The 19854-nt window shown below is 38.6% G+C and overlaps 1 protein-coding gene across 6 annotated transcripts in view; it reads left to right on the forward strand.

Annotated features, from left to right (window-relative positions):
• Nucleotides 1-4179, forward strand: part of LOC136857152 (cyclin-dependent kinase 14) — a 223194-nt gene extending 219015 nt beyond the window's left edge. For all 6 annotated transcript variants that reach the window (XM_067135573.2, XM_067135574.2, XM_067135575.2 and 3 more), the window contains one exon: nucleotides 2082-4179. In XM_067135573.2, coding sequence (XP_066991674.1) covers nucleotides 2082-2152 — 71 coding nt within the window. In that variant the 3' untranslated portion in view covers nucleotides 2153-4179. The remainder of the gene's footprint in view (nucleotides 1-2081) is intronic.
• Nucleotides 4180-19854: the final 15675 nt, after the last annotated feature.

Below are 19854 nucleotides of genomic sequence, written 5' to 3' on the forward strand. Positions count from 1 at the left end.
GAGCAGTTAATGATCACGGATGCTGGCGCGCAAGGTACAACTGTGAACTATACCTACTGTTTAAGGAACGTGATATTGTAAGCGAAATCAAAGCAAGAAGAGTGAGATGGCTTGGGCATGTGCATAGAAAGGACGAAAATGACCCTTGTAGGAAGGTGACATTTACAGAACCTTGTGGCACCAGAAGAGTGGGACGACCCCCACTGAGATGGCTGGATGAAGTGGAGAAGGATCTAAGGGGAGCTGGAGTCAGAGGATAGAGGTCGAAAGCAGAGGATTGGGACACTTGGAGGCATGTTGTTGAGGCGGTCAAGGCTGGAACCCAGCTGTAGAACCAAATAATAATAATAAGAAGAAGAAAGATCTGAGCTCTAGTCATTGATTATCTCTCTTTTTCTCATCTGTTGCCTACAGCTTTGTAATAAGAATTAGTCAATCAACATTTTTAATTCTGGTCTGCCTAAGTTCTGAATGATATAAGAATACTGACTTTTGATTTTCTTCTGGGATATTAGGCCATGTTGGCTTTAATAGTTTCAACGAAGCATATTTGTAAACTACTATGCTGTAGCCATTATCTAGACAAAATGACACTGGCAGGCTGGGCACTCAGTCTTTTGTAGCAACAAAAAGCCTAGGTGGTGGTGCCGATATCAGCTTGCCTCTCTCTCTCAAACTGGTGCACGTTTTATACTCACTTCAACCCTTCTCAGCTATAAGAGGTGTCATAGTTTTGGTATTTTGCCCGAAGAACAGGTTCTTGTTACGGCTGGGCTGTGTAGCTCAGGCCTTCTGAGCCCGGCTTGGCAGGTCCGATCCTGGCTCAGTCTGGTGGTATTTGAAGGTGCTCAGATACATCAGCCAGTACATTTACTGGCATGTAAAAGAACTCATTCAGGACAATATTCCAGCACCTTGGTGACTCCTAAAAATCATAAAACCAGTAACCAGTAACATTATTATCTTTAATATAGCAATAAATATACGGCACAAATTTGTTCAATTAAAGTGTTCTTAAGTACTTTTTAAGTACTTAGTATGTTCCTCATGTTCAAAATTGCTTTCTCTTGCCAGAAAATTAGGCTTGAGAATTCTATTTCCAACTATTACATATGCTTTAATTCTAAAATGCTGATTTGTGTACATATACTCAGTATTGTATTAAAGTTTCATCGGATTATTATAGCTTTAAACTGTTTGTTATATAAAATAAACCTGACTGTAGAGCCTGTATTGTCGTAAGTAACTACTTGTGCATTTCTTTATTGTACACTCCACCTTTACAGTACAAATTGCCTGTCTTTATAAAGTATTCATTCATCACACAGACAGGCTCACGTAAGATTTTCATCTGTTCTATTTTAAATGCTGATAATTTAGTATTGTTATAACATGATGTTTCATACATGGCATTTTAGCCAGATGCAATCATCATTGAATTTTTATACTTAATATGTTCAATGTCCTTGTTACAATTTTAAGGTCTTTACATTTATTTTTTGACTGAAAATGTCCTGATAAAGGATGAAACATGTATCAAATTTTAATGTTGTCTTAATAAAGACAGGCAATGTCTATTGTAAAGGTGGAGTGTATAATCAAGAATTGCACAAGCGGTTAAACTGTTTGTCATAACAATATTTATGTAAATCAAGTTATTTGCAAGAATCCTGCTTAACTGAATCCATAGAAACTTGTTTTTACTGTGATTATTTTCCAAAGAACTTTAGATTTTAAATGAACTTCGAATATACATAATTTCTTCAAAGTCTTTATTGAACTCTGTAGGTTTAAGATAATGTCTATCATAATCGCATGATTCGGCCAAGTTTTCTCATATTTGATCACATTGGTTTGAAAATAAGTTTTGATTTCATAAGTAATATTCTTTAAGAATGAAATTACGCTCTGTAGTACTGTAAGTGGATCAACACAAAGTGAATAATACTGTAATAAAAAGTTCTTGAATATTATAAAAATTTAGTACAAACCTAAAACATGTTTATAAACTTATGGACAATATATCAAAGTTATTCATAATCAACATTTTTTAAAAAAGAATTCTTGACGTTGTTTTTCAGAGACTTCCATCTTCAGTGTTGAAGGTGTTTACTTGTATCCTGAAGGTCGATCAAATGCTGGGAAAACCTGAGACTCGTGGCAACTGTTACCCGCATCGTGTGACAGTGGAAACTCCTCCTGCTGCAATTAAGAATAATTGCAAAGATTTTTGTTCTTTTAAAAAAAATTAAGAATCATATCTACAAATACTGTTTGTTTACCTAATTCAAGATAATCTTGAAAGATACAACAGTTATCAACTTTGTCAGAACAGCTCAGGGGGTTCTAAAGTGTTTGTTCGTTAAACTGTTTTGCTCATGTCCATATTGACAGTGAAGAGACTCGGATCCATCATCGACTTGATTTTAAAGTTTCAATAACGGCAACAAAAGAACTGTGTGGTCAGTGTGTGCATTCATTTTGAGGTGATAATCTATTTTTAAATATTTTGTTTAGCCTCATGAGTTTCCAGGTTGCATAAAAACTCATTCTCTGCCCAAACTGGCAGAGGAGGTATTTTCAGTGACGAAATGTTTTAGACATACTTTTCATTGAGACAAGTTGGATGACAACAACAGATTTAGAGAAACATTGTGTGATTATGCTGGTAGTTGAAATAAAAGAGAAAGAATAATAATTTTAACCAAACTAAAATATTTAGCAGTGCATTAGAAAAATAATTTAATAATGGCTTTCGTCAAAAAAAAGTTATATCACCAGTTGCCATCAACTTTGCACAGCTCTGCACATTCATTCCTTCCAGAGTGCTCAATTATCATTATTAATGCTGTATTATTAGTAATCTGACTTGTTTTTGTAAAGTCAGCCATGTTGTTACTCTGAAAATTGTCTCTCTAGTTCTGTCTTAAAATATTTTTAATGCTGTTTTTTTCCTTGAACATTTATTTTCTACCACGCAGTAATATGTATGAACAGTTACAATCTTATATTTTTATTTTATATGAATGCATGATTTTTCTGATAGGGTAAAAACAATATTTCTTTCTTAGGCCATATTGCTTCACAATTGCCTAAAGAAGTTGTCCATAAATGGTGCGAATGTTGTTCCTGTGTTTATTTTTATCTGGCGACTGTAAGTGAAAAGGGGCCAAGCATTGTTTGTTATCTGTTCTTAAACTACCACTACAATAAAGAACATTGTACTGGTGTTGTACTACAGCTAACTTAGTGGGTGCAATGTGGTGTGCTTTTTATGCATCAAAAAGAGTGCGGAAGAAAGGAAAAGTGATGAATATGTGAAAACAGGGTTTTTATTAGGATTATTTTTGTGTGAAGATTTGCTTCAGCTCTGGTCGTGGAAGAATGTTGTACAATCGCCTTAGCCAGTTTTTATGTGATCTTCAATTTGCATTTCTCTCTCTGAATAATGTCTGTGAGTGATATATATTTAATGCTCTGCTGCAAGAGAAAAAGCTATCTTCTATTCTTGTAATTTAATTCTTTTGGTTTTAAACCCCCCACTTACTTCTAATGTGCCAAATAATATTTTTTTCTGTTATTATTATATAGCAGCACTGCATTTAAACTGTGATTTTCCAGTGCATTAGTGTTGGTGCGTGACAATCTCCTCCCTCATTCCTCTCTACCAGGAACTGTAAAGAAAAAATAACATTTGCTCTTGTGGAACAACAAGTTTTTGGCTTGGTCTAGAATTCTTATAATGTAATGAAACTAGAGCCCCCCTTCCCCAGGATTATAAAAAGTAAGGCTTGGTCGTAAAAAAGAAAATCAGTTGTGAGCAAATAGAGCACTGGTCCCTTCCCCCCGTTGCACCAACCCCATCCCAAAGTTTCGTCCAAAACTACTTTGTAGAGAAGAATCGAATCGGAAATAAGCAGTTGTATAAGAGACATACATTAAGTAGCACAATGATGTCTTGCTTGTATACAAATACAACAAAAATAAAACTACAACTCCCAACATTTGTAAGAATTTTCTGCACTTTAGATTAAACATTGTAATTGATAAGAAATTTATTATCAGTTAAAATGTGATCCAGTTTAATTGTACATAGTCAATGGTTGTTTATATTGCTAAAAACAAGATTGAACAATTAATAAATGTCTCTTTGTAATATCATATGTATGTACTTCTTCTGTTAGTTGCATTGTTTCCCCTCAATTCTTAATGAATTGTTATAAACATCTTGTTTATTCTTTTTTCCTCAAACAGTAATTCTTTCCACAGAACGAATTATAACAAGACCGACATTAATTACATACGTTTTGGTTGGAGTAATTCAGTTTATTATGTGCGGGTCTCTTTAAGACGGATGTTGCATGTTCCTCAGTCCAAGGGGACTTGTAGGGTTGAAAATAGCCTCTTGTTGGTTGGTAGATTTATAAAAAGAACTCTCTTGTAATAATATAACAACACTTTTTTACTTCACTGTAGGCTATACCCTTGAGAGATGAATTAATTACAAACCAGAAAACATGCTACTACAGCTATTACTACTACTACTACTACTACTTCCAACTTTTCCCACAGCCTGGTGTGTATGGCACATTTGGATTTGGCCCAATTTTAGGACTGGACTAATGCTAATGCCGATGCTAATCCCATGTGGAGGGAGGTATTCAGCTATTACATTTTTCTGTGGTAGCTGGCTGTGTAGCATATTTACTGCTAAATTGATCAAGATTTCTTTTTTGGTAGGAAAAATGGTAAATGCATATCTGTTATCCAAAATGGTAAGCTGTGGTGATGGTTATTATTTTAAGGGGAAGTACAACTTGGCGGCCATCCTCTCCTAGGGATAATCAGAAAAAAATCCGGAAGAAGTTTGACCAATGAATGTATCAAGGAAAGGTCCACAAATGATGCTGAATCGAAAGACACCGCAAGCCTCGCAAACCTAAAAGAAGTAGTTGACCAGAGAAGGTCAGACAGGAATGTGGAAATATCTAGGAGCCCTGCTGTCACCAACCTCAATTTCCCAGTTGACAAACCCTGTGGTATTCACCATTTTGGTTGCCTGCTATGATAGGCATGATAGGCAGGGGTAAGTGAAATCAGAGATGACAGAATAGAGGCAGAAGGACTGATTTACTTTTTTTTTTTTTTTTTCATTTTTTTTTTTTTACCCTGGATCTCTCATTTATCTTTTCTTTCAATCCTCATGTTCACTGTATTCAAAACTCTTTGTCATGCAGCATTTGCTAAAATAAGATTAAATTAACAAAATATTTGCTTAAAAGTAGTCTGTGTGTTATATAGCAACTGTCTCTTTGCAATAACAATACAAAGCTCTAAAAACATAACAATAATGGCCACTCAGGCAAAAAAAACTGTCAAAATTTAGGGGAAGAATGAGAATGAAATGTATAATTTACATATTAGGAAAATGCATATTTCGCCATTTTCTCCCATTATCTTTCATTGAAAAATGAATGACATTTTTACATTATATTACTTCTAGTCATGCTTGGGGAATTCCAGTATTAAATCCATGGTTACATAATCAGTAGCTCCTGTTTGGACATGGGTAAAAAAACAATCAATGCCAGTTTACTTGTTCTTTTGCCAGGTGGAGAGTGAAATTATTGCCTCCATTGTATGAAATCATAATTATTCCTTGCCCGTGTAGGGACTCATGATGTTTGAATTAAGTGAAACACTGAACAGTACCTCATTGATTTACATTCTTAACTGCATTGCATAGCAGCCTCTGTTGAAGAGGAATCTGCTAAAGGTTTATTCCATATTGATGGTTGAACTCTTACAACAAGATAATTTATTGCAATCCTCCTATTCAAAACAACATACCATCTAATAAGATGGAGTTTTTTTTTACCAATACATGTTTCAGCTCTTTAGCATCATCCTCAGTGGTTTGATATAACTGACAAAAATGTCAAAAAAACTGTCAAAATTTAGGGGAAGAATGAGAATGAAATGTATAATTTACATGGCGCTCAATGCTGTTATTACAATGCCACCGATGAGTCCATCTTGGTGTTATCTTAGTTGACATCAGTTAAAACACATAAACAACTGTTTTGAGGTGCAAGTCCTCTTGTCTAAATTTAAATAAATAAATAAAACACACTAGTGTTTGGCATAAGCATAAAATGTCCATCTTCGATACTTTGTATATTTAACTTCGGTCAGTTATTATATGACCTGTTGACCTGTTCATTGGGGCTACATGAATGTTTATAGGTTATAATGTTGTGGTTTCTATTCAGGTGAGTAAAACTGTTGATTCGTTAATCCTGGTGGTTTTCCATGTAATCTGTAATGGAAAGAATAAGGATGAATATTTATGCTGGATAACTTGTAAGAGATCCATGACCGGATAAATGTAAGAGTATAACTCTTTTTCAAGTTGCTCATTTGAACAGCTTGATCTTATCCGTTTTAAAGTTTTAAAGTCTTGCCTCCAATTGACGTGTTTCTAACTGTTGAGGTAACATTGATCTGACTAGTGGGGAGAGTGCCATTGAGAGAAGGAGCAGAGCATGTTGGGGAAGTGAGGGGGAAAAAAAAAAAAAAATTCTTGTATACTGCAATAAATGAACAAAGTGGATTACTACGTTTCAAACACCAAAAAATGAAATAACGATGACAGCAATTTATACACCAATTGAATTTTTAAAGACCCACCTCCAGCATACAAGAACAATGTACAGAATATTCCACCAATTTTGAGAGCGAGTATTGGGGAGTATTTTGTGATATCTGAAGCCATCTCTTTTCAATTTTGACTCTGTTAATTTATAACTGTTAGGTTCTTCAGTCTACTGAAACTAACTTCCAGTAAATAAATTTTAAAATACCTGAAAGAGAAAATGTTTGGCAACAGTATTACAGTTGAAAAAGAAACAAATATTAATAGTTTGCAGACTGGAGCCTAACAGTTATAAATTATTAAATTGGGGAATAATCATCCATGCACTGTTTGTGTTCACATTCCAAAAAATAAATCTATGGAAGTGGCTGTCTGAAATCTAAATCTATATACTGTATATAAAATAAGAGTTTTGTCTGTACATTGCTCAGAATTTGAAAAGAATGGTATTTCTGTATCGGTAATGTCCATAGTAACAAGGAAATGCACTTTTTACTTTTCCGTAATGTCTGTCTGTCTGTCTGTCTGTCTGTCTGTCTGTCTGTCTGTCTGTCTGTCTGTCTGTCTGTCTGTCTGTCTGTCTGTCTGTCTGTCTGTCTGTCTGTCTGTCTGTCTGTCTGTCTGTCTGTCTGTCTGTCTGTCTGTCTGTCTGTACACGCATCACGAGAAAACGGCTGAGAGAATTTAATGAAAATCGGTATGTGAAAATGGGGGATAAGCCGCTACAATCTAGGCTCTAAATCATCATACTCACACTGAGTGAAATGGTAGTTTAGGGGAAGGCCTAAAATTTAATTCTCAAATATTTATATTATTAGTGGTCCTATCGATAAATACTACATAACTAAAGTTATATAGAATTAAATTTCTGATCATTTATGTCATACATTGTTGCCGTACCGGCTTTAATAACACAGATATTCATGAATTTGTATTTTTGTTGCCAAGTCCATATCAACGCCGAGCCACAAGAAAATGGGTTAACAGAATTTAATGAAAGTCGGTATATAGAGTTGGGGAATAAGAAACTACAGAATAAGTTATAAACAATTGGGGTTGCAAAAAGGAATGAAAAAGGGGTTGAATTCTTTTTATGAGGATACTTATATCTCAAAAACTGAAGATTTTACAGATGTGAAAACTGGTATTCTTTCGTTTTCCAAAAATCCAATTAAGAGGGGTAAAATTAATTGAAAAATGAGTTGAATTTTTTGTTTGAAGATACTTATATCTTGAAAATGAAGGATGTTATGGAGGAGAAAATTGGTATTTGGAATCTCCTTTAAAAATAAGGACACATGTATTTTGTGACGGGGGACGGGTGTGGAATCAAAATAAGTGGGGTGTAAAAGGAGTTGAAATCTTTTTATGATGATACAAATAAGAAATGGACTTAAAACAATACACCCCTAACAGGGTTTTGACTGGGCGGTGAGGAATGATGACAAAAATATGCAATTTATATGAAACCGTTTGAATTATGAAGTTAAAATTTCAAATGATATCCTAGGTGTTAAATAACAGGAAGTTTGAAACAAATTGAACCCCTCAGAGAGTTAAATGGGAGTTAAGATCTGAAAACAAATATATTAATTCCTTAGTCCAAAACGGTTTAACGTACAAAGACAAAATTCCAAATAGCGGCATATATTTTAAATCTGAGGTGTGAAATAGGAAACATTTTTTAACGTTCCACCCCTAAAGTGTTAAATTATTCATCCCTCTAAAACCGTTTGATGTACAAAGTTGTAATTTTACGAGAAGGGTCTTCTTTTATGTCCTAGATGTAAAATATTGTATACTTCAAAATATTTCTCCCCTAAAAGGTTTAGATGGTGGTTGACTCTCAAAAACTCAATAGCCATTCTTTCCAAACCGTTTCAGGAACAAACTTTTTTTTTTAATGAAGATTGGTCTTCTATATCCTAGATGTTAATAAATATTTAAAAATATGCACTCCTTAAAAAATTATTCATTCCTCCATTACTGTCGAAAGCAGAGTTGAATAAAGAACTCAACATCATACGTCCGATAGCTAGGTTCAACGGTTATAGTAAGAATTTTATTGAGCGCATTATTAACAAATTCACGTACTGCTTAAACTCTAATTTAATAAAAGACAAACCTAAATCTAAATTGTTTTCAACTTTCACCTTTAACCGCAACATTTACGGTGTTACCAACATTATCAAGAAGCATAACGTTTACATTGCCTTCCGCACTAACAACAGCAACATGCATGTTTTGCACAATTCCAATTTAATTAATAAATCCAACCCTTTCACGAAGTCAGGTGTTTACAGGTTTAAGTGTAATGACTGCCGCAGTTCTTATATCGGACAAACCGGTAGGAACTTTAAGATTAGATGTGCAGAACACCTTAATGCTGTTAAATACAACAGGTTTTCTGCAGTAGGTCAGCACATTCATGATTACAAACACAAATTTAATGGAATAGATCACGACTTAACAATTTTAGATACGTTGTGCAAAGGCCCTTTGCTAGACACTACGGAGATCTGCTATATACATTTGGACCAATATTTCAATCTGAATCTGAATCTCATTGACATTTCCAAAACGCCTAGAATTTTATTTGATGTCCTCATATCAGTATTCAACAATGTCAAGCTCCCTGAAAACATTTGGTTCTATCAGATTTTACGTAACAAATTATCACGCTATCCTTCCCTACCACGTCCGCCTGAATCCGCCCCTTCCATTGCCCCTCCCCCCTCCCTCTTGACCTGCCCCTCTCCCTCCCTAAACATGTGCTATGCTCCCTGTAAGCTTCAACCTTCAGTTCCTCTCCACTCTCCATACAAACAGGCCGATCAAGGTGAGTCCTGTACTTAAAAATTCTTTTGACATAATGCCCTCTTTTCCATCAACTTATTTTAATTCAAAAATTCTTACACTTTAGGTCCCGCATTGGATCGAGAACTTTCTGGTCTTACAACACATACTTATGTCAACACTGTAAACATGATCCACTTGCTTAACCACCTTATGACTCAATGTTTATCTCATGAAAACTGAGATACAGGCCACTACCAAGTTACAAATTTTCTACAGAGGAACAACGATTACGACAATTTTTCTACAGAGAAAGAACGATTTACGTCAACTTTCAGACGTCAAATTTTTTTAATTTATGCCATGCTCAAAAACTTTTAGACATCACATAATGGCAAAGACTTTTTAAACAACTAGTGATAACATTTTCATTCCTATTTTATTGTCTGACCATCAAGTTTTAACTTGTACATTTCGTAAAAATGATTCTTGAGCATCATGTTGTATATTTCTCCCATTTTATATTATCTCATTATTAATGGCTTATATTCTGTATTGTAAGATATATATCTTTGTTCATTTAACCTGTTGTGGCTGAGGATGATGTCCAAAGACATCGAAACTGGTCTCTAATAAAAATGTTGTGATTTTGTATTAACACCATAATTTGTATTGATATAAGGTGGATCAAGTATACTCTCTTCTGTTGTGTGTTTCAAATGTCTGGTTGGATCTGCTCAGTGTTCCAGATCTTGATTTTGAGTGGTGGTGGTGATTACTGTTTTAAGAGAGGTCATGCAATAGACTGGTTAGTATATCACTGTCACTCTCCTTATTTATTCTGGTATGGCATTTGGACCAGTTGCTACATTCTGAATATCTGTGAGAGGTTAAGTTGTTCCTGTCCCAGAGCCTGAGTGATAGTATTCAACACATGTTCATCAACTCCTGCGTCATCATTCAGTAATCCATGGAAATGTTCTTTCCTGTGCCTGCTAATAGAATTATTTTCTCTGAAAGTTGATTTCCATCTTTTGATCTGAGAGAAGTCATTCCATAAGTGATCAGTCTATATCAGGGATGGTGAACCTATGCCACGCTTGACACTAGGTGACACGCGAACACGATTTCATTGGCATGCCACACGGACATAATAATGTTTTCATATATGCCGTGTACTACAGACAATACATATCTTATAGTGTTTCACATGTAAGAAATAAATATCGAAAATCTAAATACTAGTTCCGTTCGGACATGCAATGTGGCAAAACTGCTACACTGATAGGTCCGAAAGTAAAGTGAGATAGTGTCGTTTTCTGGTGGTTTTGTATACGGACATCGCAAACATGTTTTCGGTGCCGAAAAGAACAGAAACTTAACAAAGGTGGTGACGGTATTTTTCAAATACTGTGGACAAGGGAATTCGGACTGATAGAAAGAGGTGTTGCCTGTGTTCGAAAACAAGTGTATCCCCCACATTTAATGTAGAGCGCAATTTCGAGATTAACCATTGAAATGTTTGTTCCATTTCAAATAAAGAAAGGAGAGAGTTTGTTTCAAAAAATATTGAACATTACACAAAAAAACTGGTTCTTTTATATCATCTTTCCAGCCAAGAAATAATATCAGTGCGGCTGTTTCCATCTTTCTCACTGCATTGTACAGCATGCATGGGAAACCAATTTCTGACGGTCATTTCCCTAACAAACAACTAATAATTATCAGAATTAAAGAAATGCCAGCCAGCTGAACTGGTGTCAAGGATAGAATGATAAAAATGAGTGAAGAAGTTTCAGAGCAATTGAAAGCTAATTTGGATAACTCCAACATATGTGCAGTACGTTTTCATGAAAGCATGAATGTGACCTAAAAAGCAAGGATAGGGAGAAATTAGTTAAATTGTTGAGCATGCAAACTAAACATGGAAATTTAATGAAGCTAATGGAGGGAGTGAAGTCCATTGGCAATATTAGTATTTTTGATTTTTATATCTAACTAGCAGAAGTACCCGTTCTTCGTACGGGTTATCAGAAACTGGCTTTAGTTACTCATACTATCAGTGTGACTGACTTCATTAGATATTTATATCACTGGTGTATTTACTTAAGTACGTAGGAATTATTTGTCATGTTTGGAATTATAGTGTATCTTCTTCTTCTTTTCTTCATGGGGCCTCTAAATATTAGTTCCTAATTAGCGTCGACCTCTAAGATCTCTTGCTACCATGTTTTTCCTTCATTCCCACCTAGATATACCTGCTCCCTTCACAAAGCTGCACGTTTAGTGTAAGTATACTTCCGCTAGATAGTACCACAAATATAAATATTATTGAATGTATTTGTTTGATCTGACATTTCGTAACTATTACAAATGATCAAGGAAATACGCGATGCATAAAAGAAACTACTATAATTATTGAGAATTATAATTCTCATGTCGCACATCATATAATGTATCCGATTATAAATGTTGAGAAATTCTTTCAAGTCATTTCTTGACAATTGTGTACAGTATAGAGGTTTTCATGGTTACAATGATCGTAAAAGTGGACCAAAATATCGGCACTAATAACATCAGTGATCCTACTATTCCATGATTTGATAGAAAATAGTTTAAACTATAGGTAACAGACTCCGCAAAATGCTGAAACCTAAGCCAGTACGTAAAAACGGAGGTCCACTGGTCGCTGTACTAAGGAGATCTCCGGGGCTATTCTTTTTATACTTCACTCCCTTTCCATCCACGCCCAAAGGAGTGCTATGAGGTCTTACACAACAGTTTATTTTTTCCAGATAGTAAGTGTATCAATTTTGGTTGGTAGCTATGCCCAAACGTACATGCATAATCTAGCTGCTGTAGAATCATGGAGCTGTCGTTGCCATGGTTACGGCCGTTAGTTTTTTATCCGATTCCTAGAGCAGGGAGAGTGTGGTTCCAATATCTCCATAACGATTGGTTTTAGGTCCTTAAAGCATGGTTTTCGGGCCCAAAGGGTTTACCGAGTTTTGTTCTTTGTGTCAAGGGGCTTAAAAATGAGCTTTGTCTCGTCCTTGTACGACAAATTCGATTTCGCTTATATTAGCCTATTACTTTAATATTTTTATATCTCCCGTCGTCGCCCCCCCCCCCCCCCTCGAATTGTTTTGAAAATAAAATACAGCCCATGTTACTCACTGGCAATGTAGCTCTTATAGGTAAGTAATTTTTAAAATCGATTCAGTAGTTTTTGAGTCTATCTGTTACAAACAAATATGGACTATTTTCCTTTTTATAATATTAGTATAGAAGTATACATTACATCCCTACACATACGGTTGCCGTCAGGAAGGGCATCCAGCCGTAAAACATGGTCAATTCCTCATGTGCGACACAGTTCGTAGCCTCAACCTCACAGGTGTGGGTAAAGCGATAGAAAAAGAAGATACTCATTTTTAAAAATTCACATGCTTTTTTATTCTTTTCACCCCCTTAAGTGGATTTTCCAAAAAGAGTGTGTTCATTTTTAAAGAGAATCCAAGTACCAGTTTTAAAGTCTGTAACATCTTCATTTTTTGAGATTTATGTATCCTCATATAAATAATTCAACTCCTTCCTCACTTCTTTTCACACACACACACACACACACACTTAAGTGGATTTTGTGAAAACAAATATTTGTGTTCTTTTTTTATTTTTAAAGCGGATTCCAAATATCAATGTTCATGTCTGTAACATGTTAAGTTTTCGTGATTTATTTTAGATAATTTTGTTGCTATACAATCCTGAAGCTGACGTTGCCATGGTTACGGCAGTTCATTACTTTATCTGATTCCTAGAGGAGGGGTAGTGTGGTGCCAATATCTCCGTAACGGTTGGTTTTAGGGCCTTAAAACATGGTTTTTGGGCCCATAGGGCTTACCTTGATTGATAAATTTTATTTTTTATTCCGTATTGATAGTCACCATAAGTGAGCGCTCATATTACATGTAGTATGTAAAAGACAAGTAGATGTTCCCTGGTGTTGGCGAGGATATCTCGCAACATATTCACGAGCGGCAACACCAGCCCGGTTATAAGATGCACCAAGGACCAGAAGCATATCCACATATTCATCGTTTGTGTATGCCATACGTCTGCCAAGAAGGATATTCGATATTCGATACGTGTACGCATCTAGTATATGAAGTGGTGCGAATGAATTCACGCCCACGACGTGGAAGGGGTGTCTTTCAAAGCTGACCAATGAAAATGATTATTCGTCTATTTCTAGGATCGTAGTATGTAACTGCAAATGATTTCTAGAAGACTGGCAATTCTGCAACTGGAACTTCAATGACTCCCCCTTTGTCCATATGAGTCAGTAAAGCCACACTCAGTTGCCTTCCTGGAACCCTAACAAGTTTGCCTTCAGTTCTTAACAGACTTTCATCTGGTCACTAGCTACCTCCAGGCATTGTCAGCCATACTCACAGATGTCATTGAGCTGGTCCACCAGTTTCCATGCATAGTCTGTTGCTAGTTGTTCTTGCTCTGGGGCTATCCTGAAAATTAAGTCTCATGGCAGACATAGCTGTCTTCTGAAGACCATGTTGGTGAGTGTCATGCCTATTGTCTCACAAGCACATGCACAGTAAGCCATCAGGAAGAAGGGTATCCTTTCATTTCAGTCCCTCTGGTGCACCGACACCACCTTCCCCAGATGGTCCTCAATGGTTTTCACAACGTACACCGCTCTACCATGCCATCTGACTGTGGGTGGAGAACTGTCATTTGGGTTTTGCATACATTGAGATGCTAAAGAACTTCTTTACCAATTTTGACTCAATAATCCAATAGTCACAAAAGTGGATAAATGGAACAAACAAACAAACCAAACACTATGGCACTACAACCCTGATGGGCCTTGGTCAACTGCTGCTCAGCCCAAAGGCCTCCAGTTTATGAGGTGATGCATGGTCAGTGCAACAAATCCTCTTGACCATTATTCTTGGTTTTTAAGACCAGGGGATAAAGGGAACACAACAGTCATAATGGAAAAAGACAATACATACAAAAAGCTAACAAAGAACGGAATACAAGAGATCAAATGTCACCCAGTCAATATATTCCAAAGTGATCAAAAAACAAAACAAATTTCATCCTCACCAAAGAATAAAAAGAAAAACTTACCATCACAAATCCCAAGATCCCAACACCAAGAGCTCTCCCCAAAATATGCAAAGACACATGTCTAATCAGACCAAGAGTTAATTTAAAGAATGTACCAAATTACAATGTAAACAACCTACTTATCTAAACTTAACTTAACTAAAAAGGTATCAATTAAAAATGACTGGACAATGAAAAACACATTAGAAGTAATAATAATAATAATTTTGTGTCACTATTTCTAGCCGGGTGCAGCCCTTATATGGCAGATTCTCCGATGAGGGTGGGTGGCATCTGCCATGTGTAGGTAACTGCGTGTTATTGTGATGGAAGATAGTGTTATGTGTGGTGTGTGAGTTGCAGGGATGTTGGGGACAGCACAAACACCCAGTCCCTGAGCCAAGGGAATTCATTTAAGGTTAAAATCTCCAACCCGGCCGGGAGTTGAACCTGGGGTCCTCTGAACTGAAGAGCACTCCACTGACCATTCAGCCAAGGAGCTGGACACATTAGAAGTAATCAAAAACTAAATAAACTGAAAATTACAGAAAGCACTAGAATGATGTATTTTTATATCACCAACAAGTACACTAACCAATAGAAGAATCGGTTAACATTATGGATGAACATCTATAAGAAAACAATTTGCCACAAGACACAAAAGAAATAATCAACCTGTTAAAGACAACCTTAAACCAAAACATGTTCAACAACGAAATATATCCTCAAAAGGATGGTTTAGCCATTGGTTCTCCATTATCAGGAATAACAGCAAACATGTTCCTAAATAAATCATTAAGAATATACTCTTAATTGACCAATGTTCCAAAGGAGTATTGGATTGGAGCAGATATGTTGATGAGATAATGTCCATTTACACTGACTGACAGAGCAAATGCAACACCAAGAAGGAGTGGTTCGAAAGGGATGAAAGTTGGGGAAAAAACAGAGACGGCACAGACGAATAATTGATGTTTATTTCAAACCGATATGCAGGTTACACAATGCGCACGGCATCGACTCAGTAGGATGTAAGACCACCGCGAGCGGTGATGCACGCAGAAACACGTCGATGTACAGAGTCAATAAGAGTGCGGATGGTGTCCTGAGGGATGGTTCTCCATTCTCTGTCAACCATTTGCCACAGTTGGTCGTCCGTACGAGGCTGGGGCAGAGTTTGCAAACGGCGTCCAATGAGATCCCACACGCGTTCGATTGGTGAGAGATCCGGAGAGTACGCTGGCCACGGAAGCATCTGTACACCTCGTAGAGCCTGTTGGGAGATGCGAGCAGTGTGTGGGCGGGCATTATCCTGCTGAAACAGAGCATTGGGCAGCCCCTGAAGGTACGGGAGTGCCACCGGCCGCAGCACATGCTGCACGTAGCGGTGGGCATTTAACGTGCCTTGAATACGCACTAGAGGTGACGTGGAATCATACGCAATAGCGCCCCAAACCATGATGCCGCGTTGTCTAGCGGTAGGGCGCTCCACAGTTACTGCCGGATTTGACCTTTCTCCACGCCGACGCCACACTCGTCTGCGGTGACTATCACTGACAGAACAGAAGCGTGACTCATCGGAGAACACGACGTTCCGCCATTCCCTCATCCAAGTCGCTCTAGCTCGGCACCATGCCAGGCGTGCACGTCTATGCTGTAGAGTCAATGGTAGTCTTCTGAGCGGACGCCGGGAGTGCAGGCCTCCTTCAACCAATCGACGGGAAATTGTTCTGGTCGATATTGGAACAGCCAGGGTGTCTTGCACATGCTGAAGAATGGCGGTTGACGTGGCGTGCGGGGCTGCCACCGCTTGGCGGCGGATGCGCCGATCCTCGCGTGCTGACGTCACTCGGGCTGCGCCTGAACCCCTCGCACGTGCCACATGTCCCTGCGCCAACCATCTTCGCCACAGGCGCTGCACCGTGGACACATCCCTATGGGTATCGGCTGCGATTTGACGAAGCGACCAACCTGCCCTTCTCAGCCCGATCACCATACCCCTTGTAAAGTCGTCTGTCTGCTGGAAATGCCCCCGTTGACGGCGGCCTGGCATTCTTAGCTATACACGTGTCCTGTGGCACACGACAACACGTTCTACAATGAATGTCGGCTGAGAAATCACGGTACGAAGTGGGCCATTCGCCAACGCCGTGTCCCATTTATCGTTCGCTACGTGCGCAGCACAGCGGCGCATTTCACATCATGCGCATACCTCAGTGACGTCAGTCTACCCTGCAATTGGCATAAAGTTCTGACCACTCCTTCTTGGTGTTGCATTTGCTCTGTCAGTCAGTGTATGATAATGACATCACAAATGCCCAACACTTACTTGACACACTGTCCAGCTCCTTGATGGAATGGTCAGTGTAGTGCTCTTTGATTCAGAGGGTCCTTGGTTTGATTCCTGGCTGGGTCGGAGATTTTAACCTTAAATGGTTAATTCCCTTGTCTCAGGGGCAGTGTGTTTTTACTGTCCTCAACAATCCTGCAACTCTTACGTGGGTGGTTTGAAAAGTTCTTGGAATGTACTAGAATTAAGTATCTTACCTCGGTGGAACTGCTTTTATTTTTCAACATAGTCTCCCTGTAGATTAATGCATTTGGTCCAGCGATGTTCCAATCCCTTGATCCCATCTCGAAAATGAGATTCCTCCAGGCCTGCAAAATACCTCTCCAATTCGGCTGTCAGTTGTTCCCTTGTAGAAAATCTCCGTGCACCGAGGAAAATTTTCAGCTTGGGGAATAGATGAAAGTCTGATGGTGCCAAATCAGGTGAATAAAGTGGATGTGGCAACAATTCGTACCCCAGTTCATGAAGTTTTGCCATGGCAATAACACTTGTGTGCGGCGGAGCGTTGTCCTGATGAAAGATGACCTTTTTCCTTGCCACACCATGCCTCTTTTCCTGTAGTTGGTCTAGGAGGTTTGCATAGTATTGCCCCGTAATTGTTTGGCCAGTAGGAAGATAATCTATCAGCAGAATGCCTTTTGCATCCCAGAAAACTGAGGCCATGACCTTTCCGGCCGAACGCACTGCCTTTGCTTTCTTTGGTGGTGGTGAATCAGCATGTTTCCACTGCTTTGACTGCTATTTTGTCTCTGGGGTATAGTAGTGGACCCAAGTTTCATCTGTAGTCACAAACCGGCGCAAAAAATCTTGTTGGTTACACTGAAAACGGGCCAGACTTTGTTCGGACATTTCCAATCTGGTGCGTTTATTGTCCAATGTCAAGAGCCACGGCACCCATCTTGCGGATAATTTTTTCATACCCAATTCTTCGGTTAAAATATAATATACCCGTCCAGAAGACATCCCTACAGCTTCAGCAATCTCCCGCACTTTCAGTCGACGATCCTCCATGACCATTTTATGCACTTTTGCGATAAATTCTGGGGTCGTAACACTTTTTGGCCGTCCACTACGCGGATCATCATCCAAGCTCTCCCGACCAAATTTAAACTAGCTGGTCCACTTGGCAACAGCTGAAAATGAAGGAGCAGAGTCCCCCAGTGTGTTCTGAAAGCCAGCATGAATTTCCTTTGCTTTATTACCTTTCTTTAAAAAATATTTATTCACTGCTCGAATTTCAGTTTTTTTCCATTGTCACAAATCACTACGCGGGAACAACAAGGCCTTCTGACCCCAACGTGGCAGGTTCGATCCTGGCTCAGTCCGGTGGTATTTGAAGGTGCTCAAATACGTCAGCCTCGTGTCGGTAGATTTACTGACACGTAAAAATACTCCCGCGGGACTAAATTCCGGCACCTCGGCGTCACCGAAGACCGAAAAAGTAGTTAGTGGGACGTAAAGCAAATAACATTATTTAAACACACAGAAAGAGAATGTACCAGCATACCACGCCGTATGTAATATTCAAAATGCCCTCCTTTAGCACTGACACGCATCCGGGATTCAATGCGACGGTGGATTAATGCATATATCATTGCTAACGGAGAGCATTTTTAACCGTTTATGTAAGAAAGAGTTCCGATATTAAGAAATTCTCATATATTTGATCCAGCATAACTTTGTTCCTAAGGGTCATACTGCAGCCGTTGTGGTACCATCATCTCAAGCTTAGGGACACCTTCCGGAATTAATATTTTAGGCAGCTAAATAATCGATTGTTCAACAACAACAAAATTGTTGCAAACTTTTAATGTTCACAAACTCTACTTGTATTGGACAAAACGAGGCCAGAATATTTTAATTCGGTCGACGTGCTCAGTCGCTTCGTCGCTCCGAAATATACCGACTGCGCGTCATCGAGTGCTCAAAAGTATGTACTATAGGAGGCTCCCGCGGGGAGAGGTTGCATCATCGCTACAGCCGAGGTCTCGAATTGCTTATAAACTTCAGAATATATTCATATTTTGGCAGAAACGGCCTGTGATAAACATGCTGAATTTCGTAACGCCAACTTCCCGTGCATGAAGCAATGCGGAGTGAGACGTGACATCACTTTTTTTTTTTTTTTTAAATTGTAATTTACAAATCTGTGACGGGGCAGATCTTCTTGGGCTTCCCTCCTCAATAATTCCTATAGCAGTTCATAATCATTCGTCACCGGCCCAGGACTGCTATTTTGCTTTACGTTGCACCGAGACACATAGGTCTTATGGCGACGATGGGACAGGAAAGACTAGGAATGGGAAGGAACCGGTCGTGGCCTTAATTAAGGTACAATCCCAGCATTTGCCTGGTGTAAAAATGAGAAACCATCTTCAGTGCTGCCGACAGTGGGGCTCGAACCCACTATCTCCCGGAAGCGAGCTCACAGTTACGCACCCCTAAACGCACGGCCAACTCGCCCGGTCCAGACGGTACCAGCCAACACGTTTCCATATCTCGGCCCCTGATGGGTAGCCTGCTGGTGGTGAATTGTAAGTACAACTGGGGAATCATCCTCTGTATTGTATTTTATGTACCAGTGTTGTTTCGTATACTCTGTCCATAAAGGCAACTTCAGTACTTGGGCGAGTCTTCTAAATAAATAATACTTCCGAGTCGCACATGCGGACTTGGCCCTGTTTTATGGATGGATGCATGCTCTTCCTAACGCCTAATCTATGTCGAGTAATGTATTCACTGTTGCGTGTTCCTGTGGTGTGTGTTGGTGTGTTAGGGCAAATACGAAGTCACCGAGTCGGAGGAATTAATGAAACGCGATTAAAATCACACCAGCTACACCCCCCCCCCCCCCTCTCTCCCCGACTCTGAACCAAAGGCCACAAAACGGACATTTCAGCCAAGAAGGCAGACATTCTCTCTT

This window comes from Anabrus simplex, chromosome 1 (assembly GCF_040414725.1).
Source record: "Anabrus simplex isolate iqAnaSimp1 chromosome 1, ASM4041472v1, whole genome shotgun sequence".
In the NCBI taxonomy this organism is placed as follows: Eukaryota; Metazoa; Arthropoda; class Insecta; order Orthoptera; family Tettigoniidae; genus Anabrus; species Anabrus simplex.